We start from the raw sequence: 19,203 nt of genomic DNA on the forward strand, positions 1-19,203 counted from the left end.
ATTGTGTTGTTGGAGTGATCATGGAGACAGAGGTGGCATGCTAGTTTATTGTAGGCCCTGGTCCCAGAGTCTGTGTTCATGTTAGGAAGTACCTTATTGTGAGTGACAAATTGTTTAAGGTCAGGAGGCTTGTCGTTCCCAATGCTTGTGAGAGAGGGGTATCATTGTCCGGTGTAGGTTGCAGGTCATTAATGATGTGTGGAAGTGGTTTGAGCTGAGAGCTGTGGTGTTCTATTGTTGTTTTGTTTGGGCCTGTGTTGAAGCGGGTTATCCCTTGGTATCGTTCTAGCTTTTGTCAGTCTGTTTCCTTTCTACATGTGGGTTTTGTAATTCCAAAAATGTCTGTTGTAGATCTAGCAGGTAAGAATTAGGATTGGAACAGAAGCAGTTGTGACAGAGTTGTGACAGTAGATTGTTTGGTGTGTTTATGATGGTGACTGTAGTGGAACATAAAGATTCAGTGATCTTCATTCCTACTTGTATTTGATGAAGAGTGTTTTGACTCTTGAAAGCTTATACTCTGAAAATGTTGTTGGTCTTCAAGTTGCCACTGGACTCGAATCTTGCAGCAACAGACAGGTAAGTGAAAATGAGGAAAGGAGAAGGGGAATTCTTCTCCATTTCTGATTACAAGCCAGAGAAGAACTTTCTGATTTATAATACTGACCTTGGATTGTAGACAAGCATTAAGAACTGTTACAATATAAATTCCAAGCTGGGGAGCATGAACTTTGGTGGCATCACTGGTTATGAGTCCTGTTTCCTGTTGAGTCTCTTACTTTAGATTAGAGACTTCATGCCTCAGTGTTTTGCATCTGTAAAATATGTTTGCATTTAATTCCTTAGTCTACTGCATGTATGTGTCACATGTAACTTTGATATGTAGACTGTGTTCTGCTGCTTGAATGATATGCTTTCTTGCTTTAAACGTCTACTCTGTTCTTACTTTAAGTTTGTGATGGATTTGGAGCCTGAATTGTATAAGGACAATCAGTGCCAACCGGGTGGTATGTATAGATTTGGGGCCTGATGGCAGGGGATTTGCAAATACTTGGAGAGGCATAAACCTCAGATAAAGAGAGTGTTTTTTTGTAAACTCCATCACTGGATGCCTGGGTTCCACCTCTTGACCCTATTGGGGTGCAGCTCCAGTGTTCCACCCAGGCATCAGCATTTTGTCTCTTGGAGCAATCATGCCCTTTCGTAGTCCGTGGAAACAAAATTAGTCCTTCAACTGTCGAATTGTCCAGAGACCAAATAATTCTATCTTTTGGCTTTGTATTGTTATTAGGCAAGTCAAGAATGCTCTCAGTGTGAAGAAGGATGTTCCAAGCCACGCCCACCTGGCTGCCCTCACTCATGCCCTCTACCTTGCCACCCTGGAGAATGCTTACCATGTGCCCAGTTGATCCGGATGAAGTGTCACTGCAGACTCACAAGCCTGTACATCGAATGCATGTATGTAGTTGGAGGAGACTTGGCTTCAGCTTTGAAAGTTAAAGAAGTACCATGCTGTGTCAGGTGGTTTATCTTCTCTCTTTCTCCTTCCCCTTTTTCTTCTGAGAATCGATACAGCAAGAGTCTCACTTAAGGCCTTAAGTGGAACAGCAGATTAGCATCTGCTTTCCCACCCATTATACAGGATGCATATCAGATGTCAAGTTGAAACGGGGGCTTGTACACATAGAAGTCCAATATGCATAGGTCCAGTCCAGGTCAGGCAGCTAGGGCACTGCCCCATCACTTCTAGGTTGTATTTAGTAACAGCTGTGTCCAAAGAGGGATTTGAGCTCACCATATGTCTGATAGATTGGCTCTGAGATGTGGTTTCTTGGGGTTTGACTTCGGTTAGCTTGGGTGGTCTGCCTTCACTGATTGCCAAAAAAAAATGTTTATTCCAGATAATGCTAGCAGAGAAAGAAATGGGGAATGTTATCTCGGAGGGCTGCCATCTTGTACTGGGCATTTACCTTGCTAACTCTTATGCTGCAGCTCCCATTTTGCGTGAAGCTGCTTCTGAACAACTGGAGAATGAGCTTTGGAAGCCCTTGGGCTCATGGGCTTCCTCCATCTTCCATCCACACACAGCATGAAGATTAAAGGTTTCTTGGTTGCTAAGAAACTTCAGATTGTCGTAAAATATGAATTGAACAAAATAACAGACTGCTGTTTATTTCTCACTTACAAACTAAGATCCAAACCACAGTTTAATCATTGTTTGGCACTCTGACTTGTAGGCAATCGAACAAACTGTTATCTGTCATTTTGAACAGTTCAGTGTCATGAAATAAAGTGGCTTCTCAGTAACCAGGAAGTCTTTAGTTGCCGTGACTGAGGCGAGAGAGCACACATGCACAAGGATTTTCAGGGCATGTTCACACCCTGGCTTGTTTGGGCATGTGAAAACAGCCAGTGGGTCTGGGTGAACAACCCTTTCCTCCTGTCTGTAGCTAATAAGTTGATCATATGACTCAGACTGGAGTGCGTATTGACTTAATGCACTTCATGTGCTCATAACATTTCTGGTGTTAGTTTGTCATGGTGCTTCCTACTTTCTTCTTCGATAGGATAATCACAAGCTGTAATACTTGGATTGACTTTCAGACCCTCCTTACTCACTGATTTTCGGTCTTGGCTTCTTTCTTACGGTTTCAGCTTAGCTCTGTCTCCCCTTCTTTGTTCTGATGTCTAGAGAAATCTGTTTTCTGAGGTTACATGTCTTGGAGCCCAGTGGGGACAAATGAATTTAGAGAACGCAGGCTTCAGGAAAGGGTTCAGTTTGCCTGCCAGCTCATGCTGCACTTAAATACTCACCAGTCCCTGTGATGTAGGAAATCTGCATAACCCACATGGTAACACAATGGGTTGTACTGCCATAACATCAAGTTTTGGCCCATGGTGAGATCTGTATCATGAGTATGGCTATCATTAGAAAGCTAACTAAATAAGAGGTGTTAGCTGTATTAGTCTTTTGTTGCAAAATAGTAAAAAGTCCGGTAGAACCTTTTAAGACTAACTAACTTTGTTGTAGCATAAGCTTTCAAGAACCACAGCTCTCTTCGTCAGATGCATCTGATGAAGAGAGCTGTGGTTCTCGAAAGCTTATGCCTCAATAAAGTTGGTTAGTCTTAAAGGTACTACTGGATTTTTTACTATTTTGCAACTAAATAAGAAGCAGTGAAGTTGCTTATATGCACTGTTCATTCTTTCACTGCAACAAGTATATGGTGGCAAGCATTAGTATAGTTGAATATTGGTAGTATAATGCAGGCTGTTGAAGTATAAAAGCATTACTGATTATGACTCACTTAACTAAGATAAAGCAAGAGTTCCACAACACCTTAAAGGTAGACAGAATTGTTGTGGTATATGTTTTTATTCTCTAGAGCCTGCTTTATTGGTTGCATGATATGTTGTTACACTGATGTAAAAAGGGGGGAAGGAACTTGTAAATAACAAGTCTAAATGAAATGGAAAAGGTTTTTGATGTGTGCAATAAATCAACATAACTACTGCCTTGAAAAAACCAGCAGGGGTTGCCATAAGTCAGCTATGACTTGAAGGCACTTTCTACCACCACTACTACTTTGGAAATAGTTAAAAGGTGAAAAGTTTGTCACTTATGCATTGATTTATTTTATCTCCTTTCAAATTGTCTAATCAGAAAAATCACCAGTGTTGGTTTAAAAGAAAAGGATGTACTCGGCTCCTGCAAAAACCAGTGTCCAAAAGAGGTAAGCAGCTTACATAATACTTCAGGAATATTCAAGGGCTGTCAAAGCCATTCTCTCATTTTTAAAAATTATTTCATAATTGCTTTAACATACTGAACTCTGCCATTGCAGATCCCTGTGTAACACGAATTGCTAAAAAAAGTGCATTCTCATGTGCGTGTGCATTCGTACTTTTCACTGTGAAAGACTGTCTAGTGGGGGAGACTTTTACATTTCACACTTAACCCTTATAAACTGTTGCAGAAGAGTAAAGAAAAATATTGGGTTCGATCCGGCCAGCTTTTTTTGCCAATTTTCACCAATTCTCCTTACTACAACCCTTGTTCCGCATGGCTTTTGTCTATACAGATCCCATGATCCCCAACATAATTTTTCTTGGAGGCAAAATTCCTTTTTTTCATAGAAGCTGGATGGAGCCAATCAATTGTCACCTTTTATATCCTTTCTCTGCAGGGAAAATATAGAAATGTCAGAATAGCCAAACATGTAACAATATGGGGGGGGGGGAACCCTGTGCATTTGTGTGGGTGGCAGCTGTGCCTATGGCCACATCCTGACTTAGATTTCTACAAAAAAGAAGTATTCTGATGTCTCTCTTGTTTTTCATTCAGACGGTGATCTGTATTTTTCAGGGCCAAACATCTTGTCTCACTTGAAGCTAACATTACAGTTTTTAAAAGTTCTGTGTAAGCCATCTTCTTCCAAGCAGTTCTCCTCTTGATTTTGGATGTTCAGCCATTAGGGAGAGAGGGGGAAAGTTCTCTGTAGAGAGTTCTGCTTCAGTCAAAGAATTGGACTAGCTTGCCACCTGGTCCTCTCCAGACTTCCAGTTTTATGGACTAAATCTCTGTTTGAATAATAAGAGTACTTGGATAGTTTAGCAAGAAGTTGAATGATGATTTTCTGACAGGAAAAATTCAGTTGAGCCAAATACCTCAAAGTTTTAGTTAGGAGAGATGGTGAACAAGGTTGCTACTGGGTATATTCCTTCTGAGTAATTACCTATCTGTTCTATAGCAAACGTAGCAAACTAACATGCTTGCTATTTCAGTTTAGTCCGTTCCAGTCTTTTCCTCAGAGCTAGCAATATTGATGACTCATTGTGCTTCAGTTGAAACACAATGCCTGCCCATGGTCTGGACCATCCACCCTTATATCTTTTGAAAATTTTGTATTATCTTGCCTGATTTTTCTTGTGAGTTTAGAACTTTCACAATGTTTCATTCTAATTCTGTATTACATGGACTTAATTCATGAAAAAGTATTGGACTTCTGTGCATCACTTGTCTCCTTTCCTTGCATGCATCCTGACTTGGAAGGCAAGCGGAAACCATAATTTGCCAGTTCAGGAAACTATAATTTGTACTAACGTGGAAGTAACAAGCTGGGCACACAAAAAAAGAAGCAATGCACAAGCACAATGCTTGTTCCGATATCACCAAACCAACAGAATGAACTCAGAGAGAGAGAGAGAGCATGCACCTGGGGGAGAGAGAGAGAAGCCCTATAGCTTTCAGACACTGGAAGGAAACCTTTATATCAAAACTGATGCTAATTGTAGCCTGTTGAATTGTGAATGTGATACTGCTATAGGGAATTGCAAAAATCTAATTATCTGGTCTGATGGTTTAAAAATGTATGTTTCCATAAAAAATTGGCAGGTATAAGAACTTTGTTTTGGCTACAGTAGTACATCACCCAGAAAGGACTTTCACTGTCTGGGACAAGTGTTAGTTTTTTGAATCACATTCCCTTTTGCTTTAGGGAGTGAGCATAGTTTGATACCGCTGCAGACACTACTCAAAAGCTTAAGCATTTTACAAGAGATTTATTTTATTGCAGGAACCAAACACTCTGCACGACTAGTTAAATCCATATGCAGAATGCATTATAAAATTTTAGCTCAAGCCTAGAAGGCGTCGTGTCCTGAATCTGTTTTCTCAGATTTTCTTGCAGTGTTGGTTTGCTTTACCAATATATCCGTGTGATGCAGGGAGAAAAATGGGTAGTGTATTGTGTTTTGTGCAGAGGAAAGTTGTTTTAGTTAATGAAATGTTGTTATGGGTAACATTGTCACATGATTTTTAGTCATCATTGTGTTAGAATCTTAGAATCCTCCAAACATCATGAAATAAAGCATCCTGCTCTAATCAGTTATTAGCATGACAAAAAAAAATCTCACACTGCGAGTTGGAGCCAACCAGCTTTTCTGTTGGTGAAAAATGAATGAGCATGTCCCCTTTGACAACCAAAAAGACTACTCTGGAGCTTCATAGACAAAAGCCATGTGAGAAGGGAACTGAAGTAAGAAGGAAAGTTAGGTGAGATTGCGTGAAGAAGCTCACTGGATCCATTGCAGAGACTTGAAAACTCAGGGTATTGTAGCTAAAATGGTTGTACTACAAATGTAAAAACTAAAGTTTTTAAAAGGAAAATGCTATGCCTATTTCAGAACTTAAAAATACCGTAGCTGGAAACTCTTAAAGCTGAATCGTGGCATTAGTGAGTTTTGCTGTCAGAGTCCAGGTTATGATACAACACTGTTAACGAACAAAGTAAAACATTACGAAAGTACAAACCATTTCACAGACATCATATCAGAAGTCTTTACAGCACTCCTGAAAGCAAAGCCATTGTTGTTTACATTTTTTCACAAGTGTGCCCTACTCAGGGAGTTCATCTGTCTTGGGGAGTGTGCCTGGATCCCAAGTGCTTGCTGTGTCCTCCTGAGTGTCATAGATGTATACATAAGATGTTTCAGTCAGCCCATAGATGGGGCTGCCATTATATAAAAACTTTGACAGTACAATGTCTGAACTATACAACATAGTTGTATGAACTATATATACAACATATAGTTGTATAAACTATATATACAACATGTAGTTCTGTTGACAGAACTATACAACATATAGTTGTTGTGGATTTTCCGGGCTGTATCGCCATGGTCTTGGCATTGTAGTTCCTGACGTTTCTCCAGCAGCTGTGACTGGCATCTTCAGAGGTGTAGTTCCGAAAGACAGAGATCTCTCAGTGTCAAACTGTGGAGAAGATGTTGGCAGGTAATTTATATCTACTCAGGAAGGTGGGTTTGGGTTGCGTCATCCTGTAAGAGTTTCCCAGGGTGTGGAATGCTAATGGAATGCTAATGCTTCACTGTATCCTGAGGAGGTTCTTTTGCATATGGATTGGTGCTTGATATGCTAATCTTCTCTGCAGGGCTATTGTAAGATGTAGAGTATGTTGTTAGCCTGGTGTTTTTCAGGGCTGGAAACCATGCTCTATTCATTCTTAAAGTCTCTTCTTTCCTGTTGAAGTTGTGCTTATGCTTAGGAATTTCAATGGCTTCCCTGTGCAATCTGACGAAGTAGTTGGAAGTGTTGTCCAGTATTTTAGTGTCCTGGAATAAGATACTGTGTCCTGTTTGAGTTAGTCTATGTTCAGCCACTGCTGATTTTTCAAGTTGGCCAAGTCTGCAGTGTCTTTCATTTTCTTTTATTCGTGTCTGGATGCTACGCGTTGTGGTCCCGATGTAAACTTGTCCACAGCTGCAGGGTATGTGGTATACTCCTGCAGAGGTGAGGTGGTCTCTACTGTCTTTTGCTGATTGTAGCATCTGTTGTATTATTCTGGTGGGTCTGAATACTGTTTGTAGGTTGTGCTTTTTCATAAGCTTTCCCATCTGATCACTGAGAGATCTCTGTCTTTTGGTGCTACACCTCTGAAGATGCCAGTTACAGCTGCTGGCGAAACGTCAGGAACTACAATGCCAAGACCACGGCCATACAGCCCGGAAAATCCACAAAAACCATCGTTCTCCAGCCATGAAAGCCTTCAACGATATATACAACATATAGTTGTATCAATAAATGTTCCTTATCTGGTTATTTTATAAAATGCTATCTATAGAAATATATATAGTTTTATTAATATGAAAAATACATTTGCAGCTGCTATTAAATTTGAAAAACAGACATAAATATCCAAATAATTATAGTTCCTGTGATATTTCCTAATGGCAGTTCACAGATGAGAATTCCCATTTAAAATGAAGATTTCCAGATACATTCTCTTTCAGCAGACTGGGAACCAAAGTACCTGTATAAAATCATGAAATCAAATGCAAGATTTAGGTGCTTAACTTTTTTAGAAAAAAATGTTCAAATATCAGAACAAAAAATTAGTTACAGAATTATTTCTCAGTTAAAACAAAAGAAATAGTTTCATAATGTTTAGAATCTTTACAATAGAATCTGAGAAATCCGAACATTATCCTTTGAAAACCAATCTGACCTTCTTATGATGAGTTTATTTCTGAAGAAATGCTTCCTGAATACAACTGCTGGTGCTTTGTCTTCCAAACATTGTCTGTATCTCAAATCACATAGTAGAATTTCTTACTTAAGGTGAAGAGTAGAGATGGGCATGAACCGGAAGAAAACTAAACCGTGCGGTTCGTGGTTCATCACATTTCACAAACCACAAACCATGAACTTTCACAAACTTGCCCTGGTTCACGAACCAGTTCATGAAAACATCATATCCAGATCAGCAAGTCATCATTTCCAGGTCAGCAGAAGGTATGCAGGAAGTCCATGCCATTGCCTAGGAAACTGATTGATTGGCACCAGGCTATCTGCAGTGATGAACCAAAAAATGAACCAAACGAACCAGTCTAAAGTTCATGGCGGTTCGTCAGAAATGGGCTCTGATGAACCACTGGTTCGTGAACCACAAACCAGCCTGGTTCGTCACAAACTTTGGTTCGTATTTCAGTTTGTGCCCATCTCTAGTGAAGAGTATTGAAGGGCATTGCTGGAATGAAAGCTACTTTAAAAGTTTTTTTTTTTTTTTGCAAAAAGAAGCAAAATTCTGTATTAGCTGACATTCCACTTCAGTTTGATTTATAGCTGCAACACCTAGAATGGAGATCAGGTTCTATCATGTCTTTTTATTGCACATAAAAGCCAATGTGTCCTTTGAGATGACAGCTGAAGCTTCACAAATTGGCAAGAGAAGGAGGGTATTTTCTTTTAATTAAAAGGATTTGGATTAGACAGAACAACAACATTTAAGTCCAGTAGCATCTTAAAGACCAAGATTTTCAGGGTATAAACATTTGAGAGTCAGAGAGCTCTCTTTGTCAGATAAGATCAGATATGTTATCTGACAAAGGCAAATTTGACTCTTGAAAGCTTATACCCTGAAAATCTTGCTGGTCTTTTTAAGGTGCTCCTGGACTTGACTTGTGTTGTTCTACTGTAGACCAACACAGGTCCTCACCGGGACTAAGAGTCACTGGCCTCCCACGATGGTGTTTGTGTATTGGAAGCGGAGCTGGAAATAGTGCTGCTGATTACTAACTGTAATGTAAAGTCGGATGGGTGCTAAAAGAGTTGCATTTTCCCTGGTATGAAATACAGTTGAGGCAGTGCATGGAAAGTGAAATAAATACAGCAGAAGCAAAACCTTCAAGAGCAGGTCTGACGATTGTGTAACAGGAAACAAATAAATATATATTTATTTCATTAAAGCAGTTATACAGAGAATCTTTTGACACCCATAGTCTCTGATAACTTGCAGTATTAGAACTGAATAGTGGTAGCACTCCAAGGAAAATGAAACAAACAGAGCATTCATTATTTATATGGGGAACGTAAGTGGATGTGGTGCTATGCTGAGTTCAGAGGTGGATTCCTGCTTCTTTTCAGACAAGCATTTATCTGTGTTGTAGTTGTCCTGTGGTCACAGGTGCAAAGAGATCTGCCATCCAGGTGACTGCCCTCAGAACTGTAATCAGAAGGTAAAGATCAGATGTCCTTGCAAGAGAATAAAAAAGGTAAAACTTCATGTTGGTCTTTGAAAAACTGTATTTTCTTTCTTTAAAAAGACTTGATTGTAACCTTTGATTCCACAGAACTAGATTTTCATTGATGTGAAGCAAAATGCTTCCGTAAGTTCAATGGTGAAACAATTTGCTAGTGGAGATTCTGGCTTTAAGAATTAGAGGATTGACTGGAAAACACATTCAATTAAACACCAGAGCCTTCAAAAACAGATTGGCAATTATGCAGTTACTTGTTTTAAATATGTTCAACACTGCTGGGAAATATGTGCTGTAGTTCAACTTAACTGTGGCTGATCCAGACAAAAGGGAGGAAATAAGTTTCCTGACCAGTGATCAGGAAAAGGCATATATAATTACATAAAAAGTCGTACCTAGAACAGTTGTTAAACTTGTGAATCTCTAATGCGTTTTACAGAACAAGGTTTCTAAGTCTCAGGGCAGCTCTGGTGTCATCATCTCCCCTGAAGTAGACGATATAATGGATAAATGACTTCCCCTTACATGACATTATTAATTTCTTTGCCAGAAAGCGTGATTTTCATTGTTCAATGCACTTACAGTATTCTGAAGAGGAAAAACTACTGAGCAGAGGCTGTGTTCTTTTTTGAGGTTTTATAGAAAAGCGATCCATATTTATAAATATAAAGTATAAAAATTAAACTGTGTAAAAAATCTTTAGCCTCTTTAGATGTACCTCTGATCATTCCCAACATCACTTCTCAGTGTTCTTTTTTCTTTTTCATGTTCGTTTCTCTTCATCCATCTTTTGCCTTCTCAGTCTCTCTTCCTCACCCACCCTTCTCTATCTTCTTCTTCCTGCCCTCTTTCTCACATATGTACCTGAGTAATAAAACCACTAAACAACCTCTGCTTGTGGTTTAGCTCTTCTTGTTCTTTTCCTTTTGAGCACTGGATGAAGTTTGACTATCAAACATTTTCAGTAACCTTTATTTTACGCAGTTAGTTGGTTAAGTAGACATAAGAAAATGCCGTCCCAAGCAAAATCAGGCGCTTCAAAGTCACAGTAATGTCAATGGGAGAGAATTAAACAAGTGTTTATCTAGTCCGTGGAAATTGTTGGAAGCTCAGAGGTAGATTTGGATTGGAGGCCACAGCAGAGAATGCACAAGTGCAGGCTGTTGCCCATCATACCCATTTGCCAGAGGGCATTTTCAGAAGGCTTTGAAACTATTGCAGTGGAACATAATAGGAGAGGTGATGCTGCAGGTATGTGGGTCCAAGGCCATTAAGGGCTTTGTAGGAGATAACCAATACCATAGATTAAACATGGTAATTGATTGTTAACCAGTGGAGTGACTGCAGAATGGGTGTAATGTGCATATTCCTCCTATTTCCTGACAGTAACTGAGCTGCAGCGTTCCGTATAAACTGGAGCTTCTGAGTTGCCTTTAAGCTGGACACTATCAAATGTAGGAAGCACAACATCCTTCAAGACCTCAGCCTTCCCAACTTTACTTCTCAGCATCATCTTTCTCTTATTAGTGTTGAGTTTCAACTTAGCCTCCATAACCAGGCAGTAGCTCAGGACCTCTTCAGCATCACTTGGTGATTTGCTTAAAGGCCTATAGAGCTGGATGTTGTCGGCCAACTCCAAAACCATTAATGAATTCTCCTAAGGGCTCTACGTAGAGTTTAAATAGCATGGGGGACAAGACTGAGCCTTGTGAAACCCCACAGGACAAGACCCACACTGATGATAACAGTCCTATCCATAAGGAATGATTTAAACCAGTCTAAGTCACATGCCTTAATTCCTACCTCCAAATGCGTCAACAAGATTGTCATGTCTGTGCCCCATCCATGCCATCATTTGATGCTGACCTGTTGTTCTGAACCAATGTTTCATGCTATAACTTGATGTCATATTAACCGTGCCAAAACTGCTTTGCTTTCACAGGCTTATTGAAGCTGCAGGTATCTTATCTAATGACTTTGAAAGCCCTCAGTGCTTCTGACCTTGTACACTGCTTGCTCCCATAAATTACTATGTTTCAACTTTGATCTCCTGCTTTCTCAGTGTCTAGACTTGATAGTAGAAATATGTGAAAGGTTCTCAGGATGGGTCCGCGCCAAAAGTCCTGTTTTTCTAATAAGACGGGGGAGGAGTAAATGTGTTTGTTAAGGAGAGTGGTTTTCCCACATGTCATTATTCCTGTCAACCTGTTCTTACTGCTTAGGTGCTTACCTTGCTTCTAAGTAACCCTATGGACATATCTGTGGAAATGATCTGATTCCTGAATAAAACCTTTTAACCAAGAGCCTGGATTCTTGCTGTAATGGTACAGGGGTCTATCTGCCATAGCCTGTCATCCATAGCCTGACAAAGATGACATAGTCCCCACAGTATTGTGGGCTATCAATAAATACATTTCTAAAATACACCAAAATTAAATACAAAAATTTACATGAAAGATTTAAAGGATTGACTCAACAAAAATTGGTCTTCCAATTATGGCTTTTGGGGGAATAGACATCTGATATTGTGAAGTGCTGAAGATGTGGCCACAGTCCCAATCCTACAATATAAAAAGGCTAACCGTGTTCCAGACAACTCACTTCCTACCCTGGTGCGCCTCCAGAGGGTGCTGCTGTGGAGGGAAGCCCAGAAGAGGCAGCCCATCCCTCCAACAGTGTGCTGCGGCAGGAAGCCCAGGCTGAGATCAGGCACGGAGCAGGTGGCAATGTCCATCCCGCCTTCACCCAGCTGGGATCAGGAGCAAAGCAAGTGGCAATGCCTGCCTCCCACCTTCACCCAGCTGGAATCAGGAGTGAAGCATGTGGCAATGCCCACCTGCCACCTTCACCTAGCTGGAATCAAGGGTGGAGCAGGTGGCAATGCCCACCCCCCTTCACTCAGCTGGGATCAGGTGCGGAACAGGTGGCAATGCCCACCCCCACCTTCACCCAGCTGGGTTCAGGAGCAGAGAAGGTGGCAATGCCCACCTCCTGCCTTCACCCAGTTGGGATCAGGAGCTGAGCAGGTGGCAGTGTCCACCCCCCCCCCCCCCGTATTCCCCAACCTTGGATCAGGAGCGAAGCAGGTGGCAATGGCCATCCCTTGCCTTTACCCAACTGGGATCAGGCGTGGAGGGAGCAGCAGTGCCACCCCCTCGCCTTCACCCACCTGGAATCAGGAGTGGAGCAGGACGCAATTTCCTCCCCTCCTTTACCCGTCTGGTATCAGACACAGAGCAGGTGGCAGTGCTCGCCTCCCGACTTCATCCTGTCAGGATCAGATTCGGAGCAGGCAGCAATACCCACCCCCTTCACCCAGACGGAATCAGGTGCTGAGCAGGAGGCAATGCCCGCCCCTTCATCCGGCTGGGATCAGACATGGAGCAGGTGGCAATGCCCACACCCGCTTCACCCAATTAGTATCAGTAGCGGATCAGGTGGTATTGCCCCCCTGCCTTCACCTGGGTGGGGGTCACACACAGAGCAGGTGGCAATGCCCCCCTTCACCCAGCCTGGATCAGGAGCGGAGCAGGTGGCAATTCCTGCTCCCCCTTCATCCTGCTGGAAACAGGTGCAGAACAGGCTGCAATACCCCCTCTCACCCTGTTGGGATCAGATGCAAAGCAGGCAGCAGTGAGCACTCTTCTTCACCTGGACGGAATCAGGTGCAGAGCAGGAGACAATGCCCGCCCTCCCTTCACCCGGCCAGGATCAGGAGTGGAACATGTGGCAATCCTCTTCATCCTGTCGGGATCAGATGCGGAGCAGGCAGTAATGACTGCCCCCTTCAATACCCACCCCCTTTCACCCAGCCGGGATCAGTCACAGAGCAGGTGGCAATGCCTGCCCCCCTTCACATGGCCGGGATCAGGCATGGAGCAGGTGGCAATGCCAGTCCCCCACCTTCACCTGGCTGGGATCAGGCATGGAGCAGGAGGCAATGTCCAAGTCCTCTTCGCCCAGTTAGGATCAGGAGTGGAGCGGGTGGCAGTGCCCACCCCCTGCCTTTACCCGGCCGGGAGCAGATGCAGATCAGGTGGCAATGCCTGCCCTCACCTTCACCCTGCTGGAATCAGACCTAGAGCAGGTTGCAATGTCTGTCCCCCTTCGCCTGGCAGGATAGGTGTGGGCCAGGCGGCAGTGTCCCCCTCTTCACCCAGCTGGAATCAGGTGCGGACAGGCTGCAATGCCTACCCCTCTTCACCCGGTTGGGATCAGTAGTGGAGCAGGTGGCAATTTCTATCCCCCCTGCCTTCACCCGGCAGGGGTCAGTCACGGAAGAGGAGGCAATGCCCACCTGCCCGTCCTCCCCTTTCTAGAGCCCATTGTATTTTTCCTCACAATGGGCTTTGTTACTAGTTCAATAATAAAAGAGCTATAAGATTGCATGGTTATCAGTAACTTTGGGCTAGATGTTTTTATTAGAATAGTGTTGGAGATGGAACTGAGATTTGCAGATCTATATGCCCTAGTGGGCTACATTCCAAGCTTGGGGAATCGTCAAGTAGGTCAAAATATGGATTCTTCTAGTTTTTTTGATGGCCAAAAAGTTAGTATTGAAGGCATGGAAGGCCTTCCACACTTTATATCCACCATTCAGCCTCCTATAGACCGTTGATCTTGCTGCATTACCTAGTTATGAGAGGGTCTACTCTTGCAGGCTACAGAAAATGGGCCTTTTTTCAAGATACTTGGCTAACTTACGCAGAAGTTTTTTTATGAGAATTGTGACAAATATCAACCTGTCAGACAAAAAGTACTCATGCTGTATCATATCCATCTTCATCTCTTTAATTTTTTTCTTTCCTTTGTTTTGCTTCTTATTATGCTAAGTACTACGATATTAGTTCATTAAGTATAGATATTAGAAACTGGTGCCCTGTCTCCCATTTGTCGTAACCTTCATTTTATACTTGTTAATACGTTTGTGGAGATAAGTTATTTTAAATTTACTATTAAACAGGAAGGGCAAAGACTGACCACATAGCTGCTTGTTTAAGCTGCAGCCACATGTCCGGTGACTTTGTGTCTCAGCATTCTTTTTCCCATTGGAAAAATGTAGTTATTACCTTAATCCTCTTACTCCAAAAAAGAGCACTTTGTTTTTACACAAATAATGTAATGAACATAGGTGGATTGTTTAAACAGACCAAAAATGTATCATATTGTTTAACCATGTAACATTCGTAATGCAAAGGTTGCTTTCTTTGGATTAATCTGTGATGCATTCAAACTCTTGGGAAATAGCAAAATAAATTGCTTTGTATTATATCATTGGTCAGTTGTCAGGACGCAGCTGGTAGCAGTCCAGGTATGTATTTATTTTATGGAAACAAGCTCATAAAATTGATAGTGGTGAGGAATATGGTTTGGCACAGTGCATTTTCAATTGATTTATAGCTCTAGCTTTCCCATCCAACAGGCCCACAAGGCGCTTTACAAATAGCCCTGTAGCAGTCCAACTAGATGACATACACTTAATGCATTTCTTTGTTCACCAACACCCAGAGAAAAGCAACTTTTCACTTCCCAGTGAAACATAGGATTGTACTGTACTTTAAGAGAATCAGTCTTTATGTAAATATAACCGAAAGCAGAAAAGTCTTGTGACACAGAGACAAGATGCTTAAGTACCCAGCATGTGTTTCCCCTCCTACTTTTAAGTCCTACTTTGGGCATCAGAATAGGACAAAGTAATAGTTTCTTTATGGAGTAAAAAAGACTGTCATTCATAATACTGCAGAGACTAAACCAAGAGACATCAGAGTGGTGATCTCTGATAATGTTCTAGTGGGTTAAATTGTATTAGTGATAACCAGTTTCCATCATCCTGCAAGTAGATGTCAGACTATGGATGTCAGGTTATGGCAGATAGATCCCTGGGTCACTTCAGCATGACACACGTCCTTGGCTAAATGATCTTTATTCGGGAATTCGATCTTGTACATATACACAGGTCCATAGGAGTACATGAAGTAACAGGCAGATGAGCCTGGTAACTTCTCATTGAAAGGAATAAAGCTTCAGGCTCTTACAGGACAATATAATCAACCAACCTCCTCTCCCTTAGATCACAAGTACAGAATTAGTCTGGGAAACATTTCTGAAGTTCCCACACTAGACAGACAAGATACCGAGTAATGCAACACTTCAGACACTCAAGGTCAGTCTACACAATATCAACAGAAAAGATTGTCCGCAGCTGCCAGCTACGCTGTGAGCCTGAGAAAATGGAAGTGGTTATTGCAGGTTAAGGAATGTACTTATCAGCTACGACATAAGACCAGGTGCAGCACCAAGGCAACTCTGGACCATACACTTAATATTGGCATGGGCGTATGGGTGCACATTCAAACATGACAGTAGAAGCAGGAGTTCGAGTTTTGCAACAAAATGATTTCTAACTTAAAGCTGAAATGAAGTGTGTGGTGGTGGCAGGTAAGATTTTCAGGCACTAGGAAACTGGGTTCCAGTTCTTCTCAGGAGATAATAAGGCAGTGCCTTCTGCATGAAGGGCTTCCCTATGAAGTCAGAGTTCGGTATGGTCTATCCAGTTTTATTAGGTTTGAAGGCTATAAAACGGCAGAGATATGCCTGCTTGTGGATGAAGTCCAGCAGCAAATGTACAGCTTGGGCCTTGCGGAAGCTTCTCAATTGTCTCCTGTGAACAAGAGCTTGTTGGGGATCTCACTGGGATTTTCTTTCGCTTGTAGGAGCTGCCATGCAATAAGGTTCAGGAAAGCCAAGTTTCATTAGAATGTGACACAGTGTGTAAGGAAATGAAACGGAAAGCTTGTGAGGTAATGTCTCTCTTGTGGTTATTATATATTCTCAGTATTTAAAGAAAGAAAAACAAGCGCAGAAGTATTTTCCAAGAGCATCAGGCAAAAAACCAGAATGCCGTTAAATCGAATGTTCATGTTCAAAAGCTGCCACCTGTCAAATGGTTTGCCTTTGTTTTGTTTTAATGAGGACTATTTGTAATATTACTTGTCTACCATAAATTGTTAATGCTGTGAGCATGCTGTGGCAGAATAATGTTCTAACCATCATTCATGTCTTTCACGGTCTTTTTGTCAGAATTTGGAGTGTCTTTTCTGCTTGGAAAAAATTCTTTTCCAGCCAGTAGAGCCATGATTCTGTTCATGAGGAGAGAGGCAGCGTCATCTTGTTGCCTAAGTAGGCTTTTCTGTGCTGCTTTATCTATTAGTGATTGGTATAATTCAGTAAATGAACAGACTTGTTCAGGTTCCCTCTCAAAGATCTCACTACTGGTACGCACATATGTGCCCCCCTCTCAAGTTTCATCACTTAGTTAACTGCTCAGAATGGTGTCATTTTCTGGCATGACGAGGGAGCACATGTGTGGAAGGTGAGTACTCCTCTGCCCCTGCCCTCCTGGTTTGGCCCCTGGGGGCCATGGCAACCCTACCTGCGAGGTACATTATGATGAGTGTGTGTGACTGGCCAAAGGTCACCCAGCAAGCTCCCATGGCAGAGTGACGATTTGAACCTGGGTCTTCTAGATCCCAGTCCAATCATCTTAACTACTATACTGGTTCACGTGTGAAATGCTTTTTAAAGGAAGGATTTTTTTTTACTCCGTGTGTAATAGGAAGATTTTTATGTAAGACCATCTGTGACATTAGATGATAATTCCTATGTATGTGTGTTTTATATACAGATATTCAAAGGTTAATTAATTTTTAAAAATATGACTAATTCTATCCGCAATGAATATGTGAAGACTTATCCTACTATCTAAAAGGCTAACCGTGTTCCAGACTGCTCACTTCCTACCCTGGGGCGCCTCCAGAGGGCGCTGTCTTGGAAGGAAACCCAGAAGAGGCAGCCTGTCCCTCCAACAGCAAGCTGCGGTGGGAAGCACAGGCTGGGATCAGGCGTGGATCCTGGCCTGTGCCTGCCCCTGCCTTCACCCAGCTGGGATCAGGAGCAGAGCAGGTGGCAATGCCAGACCCTCCTTCACCAGGGCCGGCGCCACCAGTGAGGCGAGCGCTGCGGGGCCAGAGGGGGTGCCGGAGTGGGTGCTGGGGGCGGAGGCGCGCGCCACACCTCTGCCGGCCAGCCCTGCGCCGCTGCCACCACACGCCCCAGGCGGGCACAGCAGCCATGGGCCAGGGACGGCGTGCGGAGCGTGGGTGGCCTCCTCGCGCTGCCCCAGCCACACGCTGGCCAAATGCCCCGGCGATACTGCGTGATGATGTCATCACGCAGTCTGGGCGCACACACGAGGATGGCCTCAGGCGCCAGTAACCCTTGCGCCGGGGCTGCCCTTCACCCAGCTGGGATCAAGAGTGGAGCAGGTGGCAATGCCCACCTGCCTCTTTCACCCAGCTGGGATCAGGAACGGAGCAGGTGGCAGTGCCCTCCCCCTTTCATCACCCAGTCGGGATCAGGAACAGAGCAGGTGGCAATGCCCGCCCCCAACTTCACCCAGCTGGAATCAGGAGCAGAAGGAGTCAAGAGACTCTCACTTAAGAGATTTACAACAAGTATCTTTGGGGCTTCAGTACCCACCAAATGAGGCGAGGAAACAAATTGACAGGGCCAGACTAGTACCCAGAAACAGCCTGCTCTAGGACAAACCAAAAGGAACTCACAGCAGAATACCACTGGCTGTCACCTGTAGTTCCCAGCACAAACCTATCCAACATATCATCAGTGATCTACAGCCCATGCTGTAAAATGATGCCTCTCTCTCACAAGGCCTGGGTGGAAGGCCTCTCCTTCCCTACAGACAGCCCCCCCAATCTTAAACGACTTCTCACTAACGACCATGAACTGGCTAACAGAGTCACTAACACAGGTACCAGATCCTGCGACAGACCCAGATGCCAACTCTGCCCACATATCTACCCAGAATATACAATTACAGGACCCAATGGCATCAACTACACAATCTGTGACTCTTACAGCTGCTCATCCTCCAACTTGATATATGCCCTCATGTGCCAACAATGCCCATCTGCTCTGTACATTGGACAAACCAGCCAACCTTTGCACAAAAGAATAAATGGACACAAATCTGAAATTAAAAATGACAATATCCAGAAACCTCAATCTAACAGGCCATTCCATCAAGGACTTAAAGGTCACCATAGTTCAACAAAAGCATTTCAAAAACAGAATCCAATGGGAAGTTGCTGAATTGGAATTCATATATAAATTTGACTCACTCAGACTTGGGTTGAATAGAGACTATGAGTGGTTATCTCATTACCAGAAGTAACTGCTTTCGGACATTCCATTCAGATTCTGCCATGGAGGGGAGGGATCACACCCAGCCTGGATTGTGCACTCCACTCTTTCATGACTTTTTGTAACTGATTTACATTTACATGACCCTCACTCCCTGCGCCCTCTCCCCCCTCCCTTCACCACCTATATATCTCTGGCTAGTTTCTTCGTGCCCTGCATGCATCTGATGAAGAGAGCTGTGGTTCTCAAAAGCTTAGGCTACAAGTTAGTTGGTTAGTCTTAAAGGTGCTACTGAACTCTTTACTATTTCATGTAGTGGTTAAGAGCGCAGGACTCTTATCTGGAGAGCCAGGTTTGATTCCTCACTCTTCCACTTGAAGCCAGCTGGGTGACCGTGGGCTAGTCATGGCTCTCTGGAACTCTCTC

General features: G+C 42.9%; 1 protein-coding gene across 1 annotated transcript in view; it reads left to right on the forward strand.

Moving 5' to 3' along the window:
- NFXL1 (nuclear transcription factor, X-box binding like 1) overlaps positions 1-19,203 on the forward strand; it is a 95,383-nt gene that overhangs the window by 62,910 nt on the left and 13,270 nt on the right. Inside the window, exons 17-20 of the mRNA XM_054990555.1 lie at positions 1,292-1,458; positions 3,665-3,734; positions 9,469-9,573; positions 16,272-16,358. Of these exons, the coding sequence (XP_054846530.1) occupies positions 1,292-1,458; positions 3,665-3,734; positions 9,469-9,573; positions 16,272-16,358 (429 nt within the window). The remainder of the gene's footprint in view (positions 1-1,291; positions 1,459-3,664; positions 3,735-9,468; positions 9,574-16,271; positions 16,359-19,203) is intronic.

The sequence above is a fragment of the Eublepharis macularius genome, chromosome 10, assembly GCF_028583425.1.
Source record: "Eublepharis macularius isolate TG4126 chromosome 10, MPM_Emac_v1.0, whole genome shotgun sequence".
Lineage (NCBI taxonomy): Eukaryota > Metazoa > Chordata > Lepidosauria > Squamata > Eublepharidae > Eublepharis > Eublepharis macularius.